The sequence below is a fragment of the Crassostrea angulata genome, chromosome 2 (assembly GCF_025612915.1).
Source record: "Crassostrea angulata isolate pt1a10 chromosome 2, ASM2561291v2, whole genome shotgun sequence".
Classification (NCBI taxonomy): Eukaryota; Metazoa; Mollusca; class Bivalvia; order Ostreida; family Ostreidae; genus Magallana; species Magallana angulata.
The window spans coordinates 49,015,755-49,038,157 of NC_069112.1; the positions used below are offsets into that span (position 1 = coordinate 49,015,755).

The window sequence follows — 22,403 nt, forward strand, 5'->3', positions numbered from 1 at the left end:
AAAGTTGTGTTAGCGCGACGGCGTGTTGTGTGTTAGCGTGACGGCGTGTTGTGCAAAGTTGCGTTAGCGCGACGGCGTGGTGTGTGTTAGCGCGACGGCGTGTTGTGCAAAGTTGCGTTAGCGCGACGGCGTGTTGTGCAAAGTTGCGTTAGCGCGACGGCGTGTTGTGTGTTAGCGCGATGTCTCGTTTATCTGAACGCGATGTCGCGCTAACGCAAATGGCCCTATTAGGACACCATACATTTGTTAGTTTCGTTTTAATAAATCTTCGGGAGCAGCAATTGTAGCGCACACACTGCCGCCTGGCGTCATAATGCAGCATTAAATTCATGCAACTTGTATTCGTCTTTATTGAAAGTGCTTTATGGTTTGCGTGTTTGAATTCACGTTTGTAACAGAGATAGAAGAAAGAATTTACACGAATAAGAAGAGAATGTTGCAACATAGAATTAAGCAAACAATGAAGGATAAAAGAGAATCAAAGTGAAATTGGATAAGCATGAATATGAAAACAATAAAGTGACATGCAAGTGTAAATGTAATGAAGAATAAAGAAGTAAGTAAAATAAGAATAAAAGCAAGATACAAAGAATTTTGGCGGTAATTCCCTTCCATATAGTTTAGCATAAATTATCCTTATGGGAAGGAAAATATAAATTGCAAAAATTAAGTGGTAATTCTGTTTCAAATCTGAGTTATTACGAAAATAATAATAAAGGAAAGGCGTGTTTCAATCAGTTTAATAGCTTCGGGTTCGGCATACGGTAAAATGATTCCATACTTCTAAAACGAGGTTCTTTGTTTATGAATTTGCTTGTTGTGCAACAGTTCGCGTATGAAGGGAAATTTTGAAACATACAAAATATATTGGTGCCGATTTTGTGAAGTAAATTGAGGCTAAATATTTCAATGCGTTGATAGTTTTCACACATGACGATGGTGTTAGCTTGTTCTGATTTTCGTTTCGTTCTCATTATGCTTTGTAACCTGGAAACTATCGTCTGTATTTCGTGATTTTTACGTATCAAATCTTCGGTAAATCAAACAGTTAACTGTTTACCTGCGCAAATTAAGCAAAATCGGATGTAGGGGTACTGAAATACAATTCATTCTATCGGTAATTCGGCATTATCTTTTGCGTAATGGTACATGTAGATTAATGCAATAGGTTTTGTTGAGATGCTCGGCATTTTCTCGAGTTTATTCAGTTTAAATAGAGTTTGATATCGCTGACGGAAATATGTAGGTATATACATGTATATACATGTATATGATTCATTTCGAAAAAATAAATTGTGTTCTTTATTTGTTATACATGTAGTGCATGTTTCTTGTGTTTAATTGTTTACAATTTCTATTTACTAACCATATTTGAGTGTTAAGCTTCGAATTATAAGCAAGATACAGAGATTTGCCCACAATTCTATGTTTGTACACAGATCTTAAAAACTAAAGCTTAAAAAATTAAAAAATTTGTCAATATTTATAAAGAAAATTTTCAAAGCCTGTTCTTCCAGAAACCAACTTTAACAACTTATTGTATTGTAACCTTAACCTTTTTAGCTCACCTGAGGGTGAGAAGTTTAACAAATGAATATATAGAGTAAATCTTTAAAAATCTTCTCCTCAGAAACTAATCAGCCAGGAAAGCTGAAACTTGTGTGAAAGCATCCTCAGGTAATGTAGATAAAACTTTGTGAAAATCATGATCTCCGGAGGTAGGGTGGGGCTACAATGAAGGATCGAAGTTTTACATAGGAATATATAGAATAAATCTTTAAAAATCTTCTTCTCAGAAACTAATCGGCCAGGAAAGCTGACACCTGTGTGGAAGTATCCTCAGGTAGTGTAGATTCACAGTTGTGAAAATCATGACCCCCGGGGTACGGTGGGGCCACAATGGGGGATCAAAGTTTAATATAGGAATATATAGAGTAAATATTTAAAAATCTTCTTCTCAGAAACTAATCAGCCAGGAAAGCTGAAACTTGTGTGAAGGCATCCTCAGGTAGTGTAGATTCATAGTTGTGAAAATCATGACCCCCAGGGATAGGGTGGGGCCACAATGGGGGATCGAAGTTTAAAATAGGAATATATAGAGTAAATCTTTAAAAATCTTCTTCTCAGAAACTAATCAGCCAGGAAAGCTGAATCTTCTTCGGAAGCATCCTCAGGTAGTGTTGATTCACAGTTGTGAAAATAATAACCCCTGGGGGTAGAATGGGGCCACAATGGGGGGTCGAAGTTTAACATATGATTATATAGAGTAAATCTTTAAAAATCTTCTTCTCAGAAACTAATTAGCCAGGAAAGCTGAAACTTGTGTGGAAGCATCCTCAGGTAGTGTAGATTCAAATTTGTGAAAATCATAACCCTGGGGGTAGGTTTGGGCCACAATGGGAGGTCGATGTTTTACATAGGAATAAACAGTGTAAATCTTTTAAAATGTTCTCAGAAACTAATCAGCCAGGAAAGCTGAAACTTGTGTGAAAGCATCCTCAGGTAGTGTAGATTCATAGTTGTGAAAATCATGATCCCCAGGGGTAGGGTGGGGCCACAATGGGGGGTCAAAGTTTAACAAAGGAATATATAGGGTAAATCTTTAAAAATCTTCTCAGAAACTAATCAGCCAGATGTTTCTTTATAATTGTTAAGACTTTGGCCCCAGGACAATTCTTTGGCCTCCCGAGAAGGTTCAGAGTTTGATGTACGTTTATATCTAATATATAAACTATTGTTAAGGATCATTTTGAGAACTGCAATACTCAACATATGATATGACTATAAAATCATCTTGTTAGAAAAGGGACTAATGATTATAAACATAAGAATATCCAGGGGAAAATGGATTTTATTTATACAGGATCTACATGTATTAGTGTACATTGTCCAGATAGTTTGTATTATGACTCCATTAAGCTGATTTTATCATACCTATTGTTCCTCAGGTGAGCGATGTGGCCCATGGGCCTCTTGTTATATTGGGGGATGGGGGGGGGGGGTTACCATACATTCTCCATGTTTTGATATAATGTATGAGAGAGAGAGAGAGAGAGAGAGAGAGAGAGAGAGAGAGGAGTTCATGCACAAGCTGACCCATTCAATTTTGTTTCTGAAGTAATTTTTGTATCAAATGTCATTTATTTTGAATATAGAGCAAATTTATTGCCTATCATGATTCAGGATATTGCTTGTCAACTTCTCTAAAAAATGTGGATGGATTTTTCCATATTTAGCTTATGATGTGCCTATGTATAACACATGTTGTATACTAGCTGTTGTCAATAAAATAAGAATCATATATTCCTGATGAATAAAACATTACAAATTTACCGGGGTAAGTACATAAGCATAGTGGGTCAGCATGAGGACGTAAAATTTTAAGCCATAAAGTATATTCATTAAGATATGAAAAAAATCTAATTATTTTAGGCTTAGAATTTGAATATTTTTCACTTTCATACAGAGCTCTCATTTTAAGGAGATTAATACAGTCTAATAATGGACACATGCATCCATCAAACCCTCTTAACAGTGCAACATTTTATTTCTTCTCATTTTCTCTGTTACAGAGATGATCATTTACCTGTGTATTTTAATTATTTTCTTACATCTTTATATAGATCTCAGCTCTTCATCTAAAGGAGGTTAATTTAGTATAAAAATGGCCACGACCATCAATCCCTTACAGTGCAATTTTTCTAAATTTTCTTTCCATTCTCTCCATCACAGTGACCCCTGCTCCTCGTCTTGAGGTGACCCCTCTGAACAACTCTGCGGTCAAGGTCACATGGGAGGTCAGCAACACCTCTACAGAGGTCACAGGGTTCAAGCTGTACGTCAACAGGAAGATCGGCCCCATCCACAGTCGATATATTCAGCTCGGATCAGATTCTAATTCAACAATCGTCAGCGGTTTGGGTGAGGGTGTTATTTTTTCAAGTACCAAGTCATGTTAAAAGAAATGAGATAAATCCCGCTTAATATTGAATGATTTTGTTCTGGTTGTTATATATGGCATTTGATTGAATAGAAAAATTTAGTTAATTTGAATAACCTGGTTTGCATGTCACAAGACACGGATTATAAAGTGTAAACTGCCCCAACCCATGTTATACTTGTATAACTTGGGTATAAGACATTGAGTTCATTTCTTAGATAATATTTTGTGGATTTGAGATTTAGAATCTAATATATGTAGATTTTGTTGGTTTTCCATCCTCATTATCTACAAATTTTGAAACAAATGAAGTTTTTGTTAAATTTATCATTTTTATCATATCAAACAAACAAATTATAAAAATATATTTTCATGAATCTGTTAAAAAAGGGGCAACGCTTATTAATTGTCCCCTACCCCAACTGAAAAATGGTCAAATCATTCCTTATTTTGTTTGTTCTTACAGAACTATTTTGTGTACATAATTATAACACATCCTCATTTTAATTTCTATGCAGGAAGATTTTTGTGTAAGTCACTTTTTATCAGAATGGTCGAGTAACAAATTTGAATATTTGATTTCAAACAGAGACAAGGATTTACTATGAAGCCATCTTGGAGGCACTGGGAGAGAATGAGACCGTGTCCGGTAAGGCGTGTCGGCTGTTCCAGGCCCTCGGCCCCCAGAGACCTCCGGAACCGCCCCCGCCCATGGACATCAAGGTGTTCGCCCGCACCCCCCACTCCCTGTCACTCAACTGGAGCATCCCCCACTGGGGGGAGGGGATCACCTACTACACGGTCCGTTACCATGTTAAGGATGATGACCGCAAAATCATGTATGAGCGAAGGTGAGGGTCACTGCTTAGCCAAAGGGAGATAATTCTTAATGTAGTAAAATTCATATACTGTAGTTATGTCATGATGATAGCTTTTATTTTGTGTCACATTAATTTTGCCTTTCATTGGATGTATAACCTGATCCAACAAAATTAATAAATAATAAAATGTTCAATAAGGTTTGAAAAAATGACTAAAATTTTTGTAAGATGTGGTCCACAACAGTACTGTAGTCTTAAAACTGAATTTTACTCGATCGTATCACATTGATAAAAATGACATGAAAATAAACATGCTATGTGTGTATATTTTAAAGGGCAAACTTTTTTTTTCTATTAAAAGTATCATAAAAGCCTATTGAGCCGAACCTCCTCAGCAAAATTCTACTATTAATATACATACCAGAAATAGGTTCCAAACTTTATTTGTACTACCATAATCTTATCTAAATCTAAATTTTACATGTTCATACCAGAAATAGGTTCCAAACTTTATTTGTACTACCATAATCTTATCTAAATCTAATAAAATTTTACATGTCCTAACTAGCAAAGTGTTTAATTGCTTGAAATAGTGAGACTTGATTTTGTGTATTTGTTTGATGTAGATGTATGTCTGTATATTCATAGCTCTTGTGTGTTGTGTACTTATTAAACAGTGACTCCCAGAACCACACCCTCCAGGACCTGACCCCCTACACCACCTACACAGTCTCTGTACGCTCACACTCGACACTGACCACAGGCCCATTCGGAACCTCTCAGGACATTACTACCCTGGAGGATGGTAAGTTCCAAAGGAAAGAAAAATCACCTTGCAAGTTTTGGAAGGTTGCCAAATTTTTAACTCGCTATTTATTGGGAGTTTTGACCCAATCTGATACATGTCATTATGTGCGTTTTGCTATCATGATAATTTGAATGGAATTTCACCTAAATTTTAGCAGTTTCAAGAGTCATTTAAAGCTATTCACTTCCTGTCATTCTGAAATCATTTGCTGATTTGTAAGATTGCGCCTGGGAAAGGTTACGCCAATTTGGTATTGTATGCCGATTCCATTCCATTCTGTTTTGGGAAAATAAAATGTTAACACCATTTGTTGCTTAAATGCTCTGTAAACAAATTTCAAGCAAAACAGCCATTTTAGCTTATAACTGCCAAAGTAAATTCATTTCATTTTGCAAGAGAAAATTTGATTTGCAGCAGCAGCAGGCAGAAATCAAATTAGTAATTCTGATCCATGCATATTAGTGAACTTTTCAAATTGCAAACAAACTGACTTGCACAAATAAAAGACTACAGATTTCATTTATTTTCACAAATTTGCTGCAGGCAAAGACAAATATTTGGTGTACAATAAACCCACTTCGATTTAGTCAAGACAACTTTATATTGATTTTACAATTGGGAACGTGTTTTCACTGTATCTATTTTTTACAACCATGCAAATCTGGGTAATATATTTTTGAACATAGATGAATGAGGACTGCTTCAAAAGCAGCAAAAAATAATTACAACAACAGGACTTTCCCGATTATTAAGAAATATTATGCTCTTCCATCCATTTTAATGTTCTAAAATATAAGATATTGTTGAAATTAAAAATGAAATTTAGTTTACAATGTACTAGCATGCATCCAGTTCTCGCCGAGTACGTACCATTTCTTGCCAGTGCATTGTTACGTCATTTTTGGTATATAATTTTATGTGATAAAATGACGTAACAATGCACTGGTGAGAATTGGTACTTGGCGAGAACTGGTCATATTACGCCAGTATAAGCATTAACAAGAGTCTAGCCTGATCAAACAACCTACATAACGAAAAACATGAGTTGAGATTTTGATGGCGTACAAGCTCATGATTACATTGATTTCAGTCCCCAGTCCCCCCGAGGGTGTCACCTTTTCCCCCCTGAGTGAGGGAGAGGTCAAACTGATGTGGAAGCCCCCAACCCAGAGGAATGGGGTCATCATCTTCTACATCATCCAGTATCACCCTGAACTTGAGGACCCAGAACCCTTGTGGACATCCATGCACAGTAATGGTCAGTATTCTGTAAATGTATTATACTTACATGAATTTATTGTAATGTACGTAATTATATTACATTTTTTAAATTTAATTTTCAACAAAATAAAGCTCCCAACATTATTATTCATAGTATAGTACTATGAATCGTTTTAAAGTTGTTGCATTGTGCTTGTTCAATTTAATACTTTGAATGTCATTGAATGTCAGAGTATGAATTTTACATAAGATTTTCCCCTTCATTTAACTATAAGGGCCCTACAACCTAGTGTTTTGTTCTATAAAACACAAAGTATTTTTGTTCACTATACAGGGACTCTGACTCAGGCAGTGGTGCGGGACCTGACAAGCACCGTTTATTACTTCAAGCTCCGAGCGTGTACTAATGCTGGCAAGGGGCCGCCGTCCGACGTGGTGAAGGTGGTGCTAAATCCCTGTATCAGGCCGTGTGATGGACGCAACTCGTCACCACCCATTTGTAAGCTGATTAATATACTAATGTACCATTCCTGTGGCATCATTTCGTGGGCTTAGAGTTGGGGGGTATAAGATTTAGATGAGCTTATTATATTCCTAATGGTATTGAAATATAGATTCTGATTTAAATATATAATGTGAGTTTGTCAAACTTTTAGAGCATGGCACAATAATTAAAGGGGGGGGGGGAGGTTTCTTACAATTAATTGTTAAAAAAAAAAATCAAATGGCCATTTCGTAGGTTGTATGTTGGGGGAAAGTTGGAATACAGGCATGGATTTCGCATTAATTCCTCATGAATTTAAAATGATAATTACTTTTAAAGGCAAATATCAATGACAGTTACCTACTAACGAAATATTATTAAATTATGTACATTACAAAAAATCCAATGGAGAAACAAATCAAGCCATTCTTTTTTTTATAAGTGGCTTTCATTGCATTTGATAATAAATCTTGGCTCTGCAAGTTGGACTAGAGGCAAAGAGAGATAACTCTGTTTTGTGAAAATCTTGTTCCCCACAGCTTCGTTCTCCGAGGGCTCTGACAGTTTCCTGCGGGACCAGAGACTGGGGATCGTGATTGGCTGTGCCATCGGACTGACCAGTATCATCGTCTGCATCCTGGTCATTGTCCTCAGACAAAGGTCAGTGGAGGTCAAGGACAGCTTCAAACTGGAATTGTAATTCAGAAATATATATCTGTTAAAAAAAAACTATTTTATTTTTTCAGAGCAAAAATAAAAAAAAAAAAAAAAAAAAAATTAATGCTGCATCAGACAACAAGGGCTTTACTTTTATTAAGTTTGCAAGATTAAAATCAGAAAATTAGTACAGCAGTATTTTATATATTTAGAAATGCCTTAGAAACCTCCATATCTCGACACTTTCAAAAAAATCTTGGTTATAAAGATTTTGGTATTTATCCAACCAGAACTTCCTTAGTAGCATGTTGATACGCCTCTGTAAGTTACAACTGAGACCCAAACAAAGGTTTTGGGGAGCAATATTTGTGAAGAAAAGATTCTGCACTTAGACTTTACTGCAGATGCATTGCCTGTTTGGTCAATGTTTTTGTTCTTTGCAACATTTCAACAACAGCCATCTCTTTCTTCAAATTCCCACCCTCCCCGACCCCAAATGAAAGGAAACAAAGTAACAAAACAAACGAAAAAAGATAGAAAATAAAATATTAACTGTTTTTATACCCCTGCTCCGAAGGAGAGGGGGTATACTGTTTTACCCTTGTGTGTCTGTCTGTCCGTCTGTTCGTCCGTAACAAAAATTTCTGTCGCATTTATCTCAGCAACCATTAATCGCAGATGCTTGAAATTTTTACACAGTGTTTGTTAAGGCATGCCATATCGTGGGATATATTTTTTTACCAATCGAATATCAACTTCCTGTTAAATGAGTACTTTGTTTATTTTCCTCAAAGATTTCTCAGCAGCTATTTATCGCAGATGCTTGAAATTTTAACGCACTATTTGTTTTGGCATGCCATATTGTGGGATATATTTCTGTACCAATCGGATGCCAGCTTTCTGTTAAATGTCGACTTTGCTTATTTTGCATATTCACATCAGAGCGGGGGTATCACTAGTGAGCATTGGCTCACAGATATCTTGTTTGACATGTATTCACACAAAAAATTTTACCACAAAAGAGACGGTGATGTATTTTGTCATTTTTTTTTTCTGCAGACACTATGCCAACTTGTATCGCCACTCGACAAGGATGGTGGCCAACCCAGAGCTGGGCTACAGGTACCAGCACCAGGGCTTCCAGACCCCAGAGACCAGAAGACTGATGCTTGTAGACCGACAGGGCAAGGTAAACTATATTCCAAACCCTGCGGGTGGGAGGGGGCAATCTTAGAGGAGGGGGATACAGGGTTACCAACACCAAAGCTACCGGAGACCAGGAGACTAATGCTGATAAATCGACAGGGCAAGATAACCCAAACTCCTATCCCTAGGAGGGGGGGGGGGGTTCTGATGGTATCCGGGGGGGGGGGGGGGGGGGGGGGGGGGGGGGGGGGGGGGAGACAATAACCCCGGGGGTTTCTGAAGAGAAGTGAATATGTATCAAAATATTCAGGACTTTTAAAATACTTTTGCTGATGCAATGAAAAACTTAACAGCTTAATGGAAGGTTTTAAGTACATTCATCTGTGGGTTTGGTTGGGATACTGTAGATTCCCAATTAAATGCAGGGATTAATATCCATATAAAATCAAGATAAGCTTCCCTTGTGGATTCTAAAACCTCTATTTCATTTCTGTATACCAAATGGAATCTTTTCAGATTTAAAGTTCAGTGCTCACGATATTTTATGTTCTAGCTAACAATTTGATACAAAATGGCAAGGTGGTGGAATTATGTACTGGCATAAAATAAAAAATATACAGTATACTATTCAGGTGTTATTTCCAAGAATGTCATGTCAAATTTTATGGTAAATAATGCTTAAGGTAGCTCACTACATTGATTAAAACATACTTTTTAAGCCACAACATCACAAGATTGGAATTTCAGTCGGTTTGTTGAATATCAGGCTTGTAAATTGCAGACTAGAGACCGAATTGCCAAGATCAAGGCTTTTGTTCCTATTTAGTGAATTAAATTTCTGGAAATTACAATTTTTTAAAATCCAAAATTGCAAATTTTTTACCTGTTTAACTTTTATTTTTCTTATGCATCATGCAATCTATAAAATTTAAGAAATTTTCTGCTGATTTGAGAAACTCTATATATTTTAAGGTGTAGTGAGCCACCTTAATAAGTTCACATGATGTTGTATTGTAGGACCGCAATGTGCAGAGCAGCACCTTCATGGCATGTAATGGTAAACTGCTGACCCTGGCCGCCACAGACAGACACACAGACAGAATGGATCAGGAGGTAAAGGATTAACATCAGTCGTATTAGAAACAGTGTTGGTTGGTTAAAATTTTGACGAAACCTATGATAGAACTGTGAATATTTCTTTTAAAGACAGAAAGAAAAATTGAGTGGAGCTTATAATTACATGTACAAAGAACAAGGTTTTACATCAGGGTTGTCTCTAAGACCCGGGAGGCGGGGAATTTCCCCGCCTATAATGCCTTAATTACCCAGCTATTATTGCATTTCAACACAATGTAGCTCTAAGCAAGACCCCCAGACCCCCTTCTACTTTTTTATTATGGCGTCGAGCGAAGCTCGAAAGCCATCTAGGGATCGTACGTCCGGAAGTTACATTTTTAGGAGCCAAACAACTCAAATGAGTGCAAAGTTTTCGTATGTGTTTCAAGAAAAATAGATGACATACTTCAATTTCGAGCAGAACTGTACGTCAACAAAACAAGTTTGCAGATTCGAAATGGTTGCCGTCTTTAAAAATGTTCACATTTTATTGAAAACAATATGTCTCGGTTTCAGCGGATGAATACACTAGCACCGAGACACATGCGATAGCCAGTCTGGGCGGACTCCGAAAACGGAGTAAACGGAAGTGATTTCTCAAAAGAAAAAATACTCCGAAAAAGGAGTTCGGCGCATGCGCAGTTAATCAAAATATCCCATTTTTACGTGAAAACAGGGCACTCAGGAAAATTGATTGTGCAAAGCGGATTATTCATATGCAGGTCTGAAAATACGTTTAAATGCTTTATAAGACATGTTTCAACAGAATGTATTTGGCAAAAATATACGTTCGTTGGGCAAATCAAATTTTATTTGCTGTCAAAGTTTGTCAATTCTGTTTCCGATGACGAAGCCAATAAAGTGAATAAATTAATGTTTTTTCCACGATTTCACTATTATTAAAGATAATTTATGTGCTAGGGTGTGAAATACACTATTACTGTTTGTTTTTTATATCCCGTTTGTAGTCATTACACCGTTCTTTTGATCACGCGCTGATTCGCCAAGTCAGCACTTCTTAAAACCTTGTATACATCGTAATTTTGTCATATTTAAAAAAAAACCATCATCTATATCAAAGGCTTGAATACTTACATTAGTGCAACAATTAATTTTCAATTTCCATCCTTCCAAGTCTTAATTTGAAGTCCGATTTTCTTATCTTATAAGTCCTGGTCGACCACGTATGAGTTTTAATATTTGTATGTATTTTTCCTGTTGTTTACCATGTTTACCGAAACATTTCCACTTTTTTTTAAAATGTATTATTTTAAGATTAATCATTTCTGAGTCGTTTCCATATTTTTTTTTCACGCTTCTGAGGGATTTCAATCTATTTTTCAATCACGTTTTTACGGGAAAGGGAGGCAACTCTCCATTATTTACATTAGCTACAAAACGGAAGTTGAGAAAATCGCAATGCATGATGGTGCCAAATACTCCGTTTTCGGAGTGTACTCCTTTTTCGGAGTCCGCCCAGACTGATAGCTGGGCTTACGTACTCAATTTGGTTATGAAATGTACTAGCCTGCAAAATAGATGATTTTGTATCCATATCGAAAATTGACAATGCACAAATGTTTGATCTTGTAGAAACAAAACTTCCTTATCGAGCGATAAGTATATCTACATAAACCAACTAGTGAACTACTTTCACTTTGTAAACAACGTGAATGGGTGCTTTCTTTTATCTACCCCCGATCTTTTCGGCCCGTGTCATTTGGATCCTTGTGAATTTTAGATGAAATTGATAATAAGAGACAAAGTGGTTATCAGCAGTATACAATATATAGAATTAAACACAATAATAATTTAAATATTTATTTCCATATAAATAGAGAAAAAAAATCTAAAAAATTTTTAACTCCTAAGATATTACTATAAACTTAAATTTTCAATTGAAATTCAAAACTTTTTAAGAATTAGGTGAGCAAATTTGTAATGAATTGTAATTTTATTAGTTATGTGATAAATAACATTTTCTATTTTTTTTGAAAAAATTTTTTTTGATAATTTATGGAAAACAAAATACCAGCTTTTGAACTTGGTCATTTTTTGGCAAAATATTGCATATAGGGTACCCTCATTGTACGGATAAGTCCTCCTACAGTTTTCAAAATAGTAAGTTGTTCTTTTGCAGATCAGTTATACATATATCAGAGGTATGCATATTGCTAGGATTTTGATTTTCGATAATTTATGAAAAAAATACCAGCTTTTGAACTTTGTCATTTTTTGGCAAAATATTGCATATAGGGTACCCTCATTGTACGGATAAGTCCTCCTACAGTTTTCAAAACAGGAAGTTGTTCTTTTGCAGATCAATTACACATATATCAGAGGTATGCATATTGTTAGGATTTTGATTTTCGATAATTTATGAAAAAAATACCAGCTTTTGAACTTAGTCATTTTTGGCAAAATATTGCATATAGGGTACCCTCATTGTACGGATAACTCCTCCTACAGTTCTCAAGATAGGAAATTTTTCTTTTGCAGATCAGTTATACATATATCAGAGGTGTGCTTATTGCTAGGAGTTTGGTTACTGATAATTTATGAAAAAAAATTGCTTGTATTTTGGTTACTGATAATTTATGAAAAAAAAATTAAGTCATTTTTTGGCAAAATATTGCATATGATATAGCGTACCCTCATTGTACGGATAACTCCTCTTACAGTTTTCAAGATAAAAAGTTGTTCTTTTGCAGATCAATTATACATATATCAGAGGTGTGCATATTGCTAGGATTTTGATTACTGATAATTTGTGAAAAAAATACCAGCTTTTGAAGTTAGTCAATTTTTAGCAAAATATTGCATATAGGGTTACCTCATTGTACGGATAACTATTCCTACAGTTTTATAGATAAAAAGTTGTTCTTTTGCAGATTAATTGTACATGTATCAGAGGTGTGAATATTTTTAGGATTTTTATTTCTGATTATTTATGAAAAAAATACCAGCTTTTGAACTTAGTCTTTTTTTTAGCAAAATATTGCATATGAGGTACTTTATTTCACTGGATATGGGTTGACATGGATTATGGATACAGTTCACATATAAAAAGAAAACCCAGTTAGCTGTCTCATTGACAGCTTTTCACTTGTTTAAAAAATTATTTAGGTTTTTACTCTTCAAATTAACTTTAACTCGACGCCATTGTGGCCCTTCAGGCCTTTGATTTCTTCCTTCTACTTCAATTTATAGAGACAACCCTGCACATGTGGAAACAGTGGACCAAAATTCTAAGAACTAAGATCACAGTTGTACATAAATGTTAAAGACAATTGCAAGTTAAAAAGAAAAAGTGCTTCATCTATAAATCCTCGAAATAAAATAATGTATGATCCTCTTGCAATGTGTTTCACTACTTTAGATACCATTTTTGTGTGAATACAGTACTACTAGCTAAACTATTAACTGACTTCAACCCATTGTTTTCTTCAGCAAGGAGAGAATGCTTGTTTACTCTGGCATCAGCAAGGCTTAAACCATGCCCACAGTGACGGGAATCAGTCCTTATCCAATGACAGTGGAGCTAGCCTGTCATGTGACATAAGGGGCGTGTCACCTGAATCCTCAAGTGAGAGGAACATGGACAGTACATGGGGCTCCACACGGGGAAATAATTTGCTGAGTGAGGCCTCAGGGGGTGGACGAGGGGGAGGAGAAACAGACAGACCCTCACAGATTCGTAGGACCAGTCCAGAAATGAACAGGGTGGGGTCCCTGTATAATGACACTTCTATGAGTCACAGTGACCAGTTGTTGAAGAAGATGCTAGCGGCTACCTCTGCAGAGCTGAAGTCGAAGGAGCAGCTCACCACAGACTTACACGACACGCTTGCTACAGAGTCTCGGAGCAACGACACGTCGGGTCAAGTGGACACGGCAAGTCAAAGCGCTTCACCAGAATCTCTCTCAAAACAGGAAGACCTCAATTTCACACAGCAGCTGTCAACAGAGTGTGACAGAGCAAACCAAAAGCATGGTTCACCAGACAGTTCGTCACGGTCTGCTGATTTTGTGTCACGGTCCGGCGAACAGTGACGTCTGCTGAAAAAATTGGGCTGTTATTGGAAATTGCAGTCTGCTGCTGATGATGATTGCTGGAGTCACATGACAACCTCAGTAGATGTTTTCATCCAATCAAATTTGGCTTTACATGGCCACCTCTACCTCCACACACTTTGAAACAAGCAGGAATTTTATTGGTAGAAATTTTGTATTTCATTGAGGTTCATTGCTCACATCCACTGAAGTGGAAAAAACAAGCGTAATATTTTTGATTAAGCTTTGAAACTATTGTTATCTACAAAGCAAAAATGTATGGGTTTTTTTCTTACTTGCATGTGTATCAATTTTAAGCTAATTAAGGCCCTAAAAATCAATGCAGTTGGCTTTGAATAGATAAAACTTTACTTTTCTAATATTAATCAAACTATTGAAGCATGTCCATGGAAAATCTAAAATGAGCTCTTTTTAAGTCCTTTTTCAGACAATTATGTGTAGTAATTTGGAATGTATGAATAATGGCAGACGCTTGTGGTTGTAGAAAAGAAGGATTGGTTCTGATCATCAGTTTAGATGATAGATTTTCCATGATTTTTATCTTATAAGTATTGCGATTCAGGAATAACGGCAATTATATGGAAAAAAGACCGTATTCCTGGAAGAGAAGATGGAATTTGAATGAATGTCCATTTTATTTCCATGGACTTGCCTTATATTAAAAATATTTTTTTAAGCATTACTGTACCTAATTTATTTAGCTTCAACAGCATTTATTTTATTTCAAACAAGAAAAAAAAAAGAGTTGTATTTAGGAAGCAACACATCTACCTATTAAAACAGACAAGATTACCTCACACAGAAGTCAGGTTATATGTAAAGGGTACCTCAACACTTTATATTCAACGCAAGCCTTATTGATGGAAGAGCCACAGATCCAGATAGGCTGTTTGGGAATGGTGCCACACCCCCTCCCCCCAACCACTCCTTCTTCAGTCATCTTGAAAGCTTAAGGTACATCAATCCCCATTGTAAGGGTAGATAACTTTTGAAAAAAAAAGAATATGTACTTTTATGAAAATCTGTTGTTTCTATCTGGAGGGAATCATTCCAGTCATGTTGAAAAAAATTGGATTTTTTTTTTTAGTTTGACGATAGTTGTTTTAAGCCAAAATGATTACCAGTTGGGACAGTTGAACTTGAATATCTCAAACATAATGTGATATTTGGAATGCCGTGTATATATCAAAGTAACTTTTGAGTTCACGCAGACTCTCAGTAAATTTTGAATCTCTGGTCCTGGAATATTTCATTTTTTTTAAAAAATTTTTGGCCTTGACCCCGTCATAGAGTTTGACAGTACTTTTGTCTCGGTCTTATTTTTTTCTTGCATCTGTGGGGAAGTATTGGAAAAAGGGGGTATTTTTGTCTCTATAGTTTTTAGAGTTCTGAGGGGCTGTTAAATGAAATTTCTTGATAGTCTGCCAAAAAGTCTATTCCTACATAGATCGGGGAAGAGTTATGAGTTGGATGTTAATGTATCATCAATTATTCCTAGTGGTCAACCTATGTTTGATTCTTTTGGAGGGCTGTGGTTCTTTCAGACCAATCGTTTAGTAGTTTTACCTCATTTGTCTACACTGTAACGTCTCCTCAGCCTATTAAACTTCGAGAATTTTTTCTTTTGATAATTCAGGGCGGTGCACACTATATTACCTTTTATTATTTATTTTTAAGCTGGAAGAAAAATTTTAAAATACCTCTTTGATGATTGAAAGTCATTCATGATTTATAACGAGAGAGAGAAAGAGAGAGAGAGAGAAAATGCAGTCAAAACAAAAATGTTTTTAAAAAAAATCTCCATGATAGTGGGTTTTTTCCCGAGGTAACCTCCACTTCCTGTTACGCATTATTTTTGTTTGTTATTTTTTCCTTTTTCAAATACATATCAGGGATAATATTCAGTATGAGAAGTTTTCACTGTTTCTGCCTTGACAGATGATTAGCTAAAAGCATTAGAAAATATCTATTTTGTCAAGAGAATAACATTTCTAAAAAAAAGAAAAAAAAAAAAGGATCCTTACCTTTATTTACACATAACTGGTCAATTCGCTCAAAAAATGACTGTCCATAGGCAACGATTTAACATGGTACAGTGATATCGTTCAAATTTGTGGATAGCAGGCAGGTTCTTTTTTATAAAGAAATGGCATTTTATGGGCTCTCTTCTTATATATCTTATGATTAAAGACCTCCTTTTGTATTGTTGTGAATTATCCACAAAATATCAGTTACCACAAAATCTAACAACTCCACAGTAAAAAGCAGCCAAGAGAAATGAACATTATGTACATAATTAATTTGGGTTGTTTCTGGTTTTAATGATTTTTTTTAATTATATCTTTATTAGCTCCCTTAGATCCTGACAGGTGATGAAATCATTGGTGATGACATCATCATACATACAGTAATATTAAAGAATGTTCTTTTCATCCATCGTTCAATACTTTTGGTCAAATTAGCTTTAAGATTTCACAGTCAGAATAACCTTGTGCGTATGATGATGTATGTGTAAAGTAGTTTAAATTAGATCACAATTACGCTGGACCTGCTCCAGTGGGCTCTTATTCATGGTCAATTTTTATGATGTAGGAGTTACCGTAGTCAAGTAAATAGGACAGAGTTTAGGGGGGGTACCAATAATTCAAGCATATATGTCCCCCTTATCCTATTCACCCCCCCCCCCCCCAAGGCCCAAGTGCCTGTAAACTATGAAGTTAATGTGGCTTTTCGAATGTTTTCATCATTTTTGTTGTTGTTGTTGTTATTGTAAATGTCAATTACTGATTTGTATATTGAATTCTATTTCTAACCATGTTTTGCCCTGAATTTTTGTTGAGTGAAGCAACACCTTTAAGTTCCTTTTTATTTCTCCAACATACCTTCAACCAAAATTGAGGAAATAAAATTATAGGGCAAAAATGGTATGCATAGAAGCAAGCTTGCTTATGTAACATGCTCTAATGCTTGTGTGTACCGAATGTTGTACATATTAATTGTTCTTTTTTCCTCTGTGTTCAAATTTATGTACAGGCTTTTTTCATCATATTGTATATTGGCTCTTTTGTATTGCTGGGGTGTTTTTTTTTCATGGCTATAAGAAATATTGTGCACCTCTTGTGTTAAAAAAAAACATTATGTCATTTTAATATCAACTTACAGCAAAAAAAAAAAAATTATGTCATATAATTTTTCATGCCAAAAAAAGATAATGATAATCAGGGGCCTGCTCCATAAGTATACATGTAATTCCCTTAACCTTACTTTAATTAAACATTTTCCTATTGCTCTGTTATTTGTTGCCTGTATACTGTAGATTCCTAATTAAATGCGAGGAATAAATATCTGTGTAAAATTGCAAGAAGCACCCTTCGCGGATTTTATCTCGCCATTATTTTTTTTAGAATTGAGAACAATAAGAAATAAGGAAAAAAGTTCTGCGTTAAGATTTTATATTCTCGCGATTTAATACAAAACAGCTGGATTGCGGAATTAAGTACTCGCGTGATATAAGGAATTTACAGTTGGAGATGTAATATATGAGTATGAATTGGGTTGGACAGTTTAAAAGCGTGATGCCTCTTGCATGCAGTGGTACTAATTTAAGGTAATTGAAGCTTATTAATGAATAGACATTTTAAGGATTTTTTGGGGCATGAAATTAACATTATTACGTATGAATTGTTTGTATTCTTTTTTATAAATCTCCTTCTCAAACTTTGTCCCTATCATTACTTGTAACAACCCCACCCCACCCCTCTTCCCCTTTCCCACCTCAGAGGCTCACCCCCAGGTTAATTCAGTCCTACACTTTCTTTCTTTTCAACAAACCCTTTGTTTTTATCATTTGAATGATTTCTGTTTGGTTATTTCTAGGAGTGAAAAACCATATTTTGGATTGCACTAAGATTGCCTTTAAAAAAAAAAGAAGTGATTAATGCAAAGCAAGGTTGTTTTAAAAAAATTTAAAAAAAAAACTGATGCTACTGTGTGCAGGGAAATATTTGCCCTCACTGTCTTATTTTCGCCCTCATTGACAGCGGGTGAATTTAAGACTGGGTGAATTCCAATGTTTCAAATTATCTCTCTTTAAACACAATTGTATCTGGGCAAATTCAAGACGAGGAGAAACTGTAGGGGCAAGTTTACAAGGGCGAAAATAATACAGGGCGAAAATAACACAGGGGCGAAAATAACATGGGGCAAAAATAACTCTGTATACAGGAGTTTTGATTGGATACTTAATCAAGTGTCAAAATCACTATTTAACTAATGCAGTGCATTTTGTTTGTCAATAAGCTGTCAATCATAGTGTTATTGATGTTCAGATAAAGAGGTGCTGTAGTCACAAAAATCATCTAAGACATTGTTACAGAAGTCAACCTATTCCTAACAAAGAAACCTACATACACTTTTATTGTTAAATTTTATTTTATACATTAGCAATTATATCATATGCACTACGCAAACCGCTTAAACGGGAATATCTCTTTTTTTTTTTTGTTATATCCCAAAATTATAGGTAATACTGTAATGTAATTGTTACATGTAATACATAGATGTAACACATGTTTCATTGGAAATATTCTTTGTAATACCCTGTGTTAAAGCAGGCAATATCCAATGTCATTGGTAATGTTATTACACTGTGTTATTGGTAATATTCTTTAATTGCCATTGGTGACATCATACGCCATTGGTGACATCATACGCCATTGGTAATGTTACATACCTTTGGTTATAAAAATATCCTATTATATTAGTAATATTCCAAATTAGAATTATGAGAGAGAAATATATTATTGTAGTATGAAAAAATCTAAGCCCATTCTCAATGGTTTCGTGATGATTTGATTGGTGCAATGGAGCAAGTGTTTTATGTAAATGAGGTCGATATTTGAGAGTTGAAATTTATGAAACAAGAAACTAAAGGTTGTAAGTCTTGATTTAAAATCAGGATGATTTCCGCCATGTTGAAAATACTTATATGGAGAAGACCATTGGTTAATGTGTGCCTGGCCTACATTTGCAGAGCATTATGGCTAGGCTTGGGATACAGACTTGTTATTTTTTTCCTAATTACCATTATGAATATGTGTGCTTAGTGCTCACTTTAAAATTCTGATAATTTTTAAATGGAGGCTAAAATAAAGTAAATATAAGCATTACATTTGTATGTAATACAGTAATGTACCTCCCAATGTAATGTAATTTGTAATCAGGGTTAGGTTGATTACAAAAAAAATAAGGTTATTACTATGCTGTTCTTAATTTAGTTTCATTAAATTTTAAAATATCAATTTCTGGAGGAATTTCTTTTTATTAACTTATTTATCAAATCACATGCTTTTAAATTTTTTGTGTAAAGAGACTTTTTACTTTTAATGTTGTGTAAAAGTAATGGCAAAAAAAGAGTAAAGTTAGCTAAAAAGCTATCTTTACTCTTTTTTTGCCATAAAATTTTGGAATTGATATTCAATGAAAATTGATGAAACAATTTTACATTATGCTTCATCATAGCTTCCTCTGAGTAGATCTAATTTTCATTTGCAATGCAACTTTTTTTTTGTTCCAAAATATGATTGCTCATTTATCTACATAGTAGATTTAATTATTTTTTTTTTTTTACAATCTTATATCTCTATTTAGTATTAAATACATATAAAAATGTTGGCATAACATAAAAATGTACTATGTATGTAATACAAAATGATGTACTAGTATTTACTTTAGCTTTTTTTCAAATTGTTTATAAAATTTACTGAGTACCTTGTGCTAAATGTAAAATGTATATAATACATTGATTGTTCAGTGTATCACAGTTTAACAATTTCTGTGCATAATGACAAAATGTGTTTAAAATGCATTTAGTTGTATTTTATGTTTTTCTCATATAATCAACTCGCATACTAATTAAAATGTAATGTAATATTTTTTTTTGATATTTACCAATTGTAACATTATTACTGGGTATTACAGTCAGTATAAGGGAAGATTTTACTCTTTTAATTTCATATATTTTGACCAATTTTCGATATAAGCTATTGATAAGTTTTCTATTCCTGTTTTTTTTTTGTACTTCAAAAATATGAATTTGTTTTCTCAAATTAATAGGTTTTCCTGGGGTTACTTTCAAAGCATACTTAAAAGTTTTGTTGTTTTGAATTTCAAGAGAACATTTGCCCATAATGTTGTGCCATATACATATTGAAATCGTGCCATGTGTTCGCTTGTTGTTGCTAAATAATTTGTCATGCAGTTCCCTTGTTACTTTCATTTTTGTAGGTGTAGAATATTTTCATTCGGCAAACTTCGGCAGATTCCGGTATCTTAGATGCAATTGGCCATGTATACCAAACGACAGACATACTGACCCGATATCATGGGTAATAAAATGTGTTAGCTCAGTCTGTATTAACTTTTACATTAAGTTAAACCAATGAACATTGATCAGTTAGGAATAAAATATGTCATAATTGGTTTAGAAATGAGCTTTTAAGCTTAACAATCATAAAAATTGCATTCATTATTACAGAGTCTTTCATAACGTATAAATCATACATGTATATGTAAACTGTCCACTTACGAATCAGTTATTTGTTAGTTGGCCGATAATCACATTTAATATGAAGAAGTTAACTTTCATCATATAAGTCTATCACTTATTGACCACGCCTTCTTTTGATATGCCACGCCCCTTTGCCAAGCCACGCCTACTTTTTTTCTGCATGGCCCTTTCATAAGCAATCACTTTGCCTGGCTTCTATTCAGAAAATTTCATCATGCACATTCAAAATCATGTTGTTGTAAATAATAACGATGTTGCATTTGAAAAGAAATAAATTTGAGGGGAAACTCATTTTTATATATATATATATATTTAATATGTAACCTACCTCTGTATTTAATATTTAAAAAAGCAGAAAAAAATTGTAAAACTGTAGAGATCTTGATGCTGGATAATGCCATGGTTTGATATGCGTCTACAATAGTTCTCAGAATCTCGAACGGGTCACTAAGTGTTGATTCCCTCATTTTTTTTAAAAATGCATTTAATTCATTCACGTGTTGAAAATCGATGAAAATTAATTTTCAATTCATGTATCAGTTTGTTGATCGAGGTTGTAGTTACGTTGTAGAGGTAGCCTAGATTAGTTAGCATTTAATGTCTTTTTAATGTCTTCTTGTATTTTGTCTTTGTTTGCAAGAATAATAAAAGTTGTTAAAACATCTGTTCTGTTAGTATATTGTTGTTATAAGTAATACGGAATACTGACCAGTAGATGTTTCACAAACAAGATAAGGTTCACTTTCTCTTCAACCACGAACGAGAACTCGTTATTTTATAAAAAAAAAAACAAAAAAAAAAAAAACAAAAAAACAGGCGTCTGGTTAAACTTATTTCATTCTTAATATAAAAATCATAAATACTTATGTAATTGTAAAATGAAAATTTAGAGATTTTTTTAAATCTTGATTATTTTTGTCTTCTAAGAAGCTTATTAGAATTGTCAAGATGATGAAAGTGAGTAACTGGGTTTGTTTGTTTTTTTATTAAGGCGAATGATGCAGCCAAAGGGCCTATTTATAGTTATGTATTTACTTTACAAAAAAAAATATATGTTAGTATCATTTTAGTTTTACGATCATTAAACTTGTTTGTTTATAAATACTGCTGATGTTCAAACCTCTAAACTTTTTGATATTGATGCTTTTTTATGCACATTCAAGGTGGAAATCTATAAAAAGATAATTTAAGGCAAATACGGCTTACACGAATCTCGTTTTGATTTTTTTTCACCTCGAACGGAACCTTTTAATTGCAGAAAATAAACACAAACATAAGCCACTTTAATATCTTACAGAAATCTACAAACGAATTTTAGAATGTTAACTGTCAGACGAAAAATTTTATACCGCATATATAAATTTATGCAGCCTTCATTACAATAAAAGATTTACATATTTCATAAAACGAATACAACTAACTGACCAGCTACATGTATATGTACATACATGTTGAGAGTGTACCCCCTTAAAGTTATTAATTTTCTAAAAAGATCATGACGTAGTGAGCTGAGGCTGGTTTTAGTGCTTAACGTAGCTCGCGGGTTTGCTGACGTCACAATAGGAATC

At 34.4% G+C, this 22,403-nt stretch overlaps 1 protein-coding gene across 1 annotated transcript in view; it reads left to right on the forward strand.

Annotated features, from left to right (window-relative positions):
* LOC128173808 (protogenin-like) overlaps window positions 1-21,499 on the forward strand; it is a 99,097-nt gene extending 77,598 nt beyond the window's left edge. The window contains exons 13-21 of the mRNA XM_052839474.1: window positions 3,733-3,921; window positions 4,530-4,791; window positions 5,439-5,566; window positions 6,660-6,827; window positions 7,125-7,289; window positions 7,814-7,934; window positions 8,991-9,120; window positions 10,095-10,190; window positions 13,644-21,499. Coding sequence (XP_052695434.1) covers window positions 3,733-3,921; window positions 4,530-4,791; window positions 5,439-5,566; window positions 6,660-6,827; window positions 7,125-7,289; window positions 7,814-7,934; window positions 8,991-9,120; window positions 10,095-10,190; window positions 13,644-14,246 — 1,862 coding nt within the window. The 3' untranslated portion in view covers window positions 14,247-21,499. The remainder of the gene's footprint in view (window positions 1-3,732; window positions 3,922-4,529; window positions 4,792-5,438; window positions 5,567-6,659; window positions 6,828-7,124; window positions 7,290-7,813; window positions 7,935-8,990; window positions 9,121-10,094; window positions 10,191-13,643) is intronic.
* The last annotated feature ends 904 nt before the right edge of the window (window positions 21,500-22,403 follow it).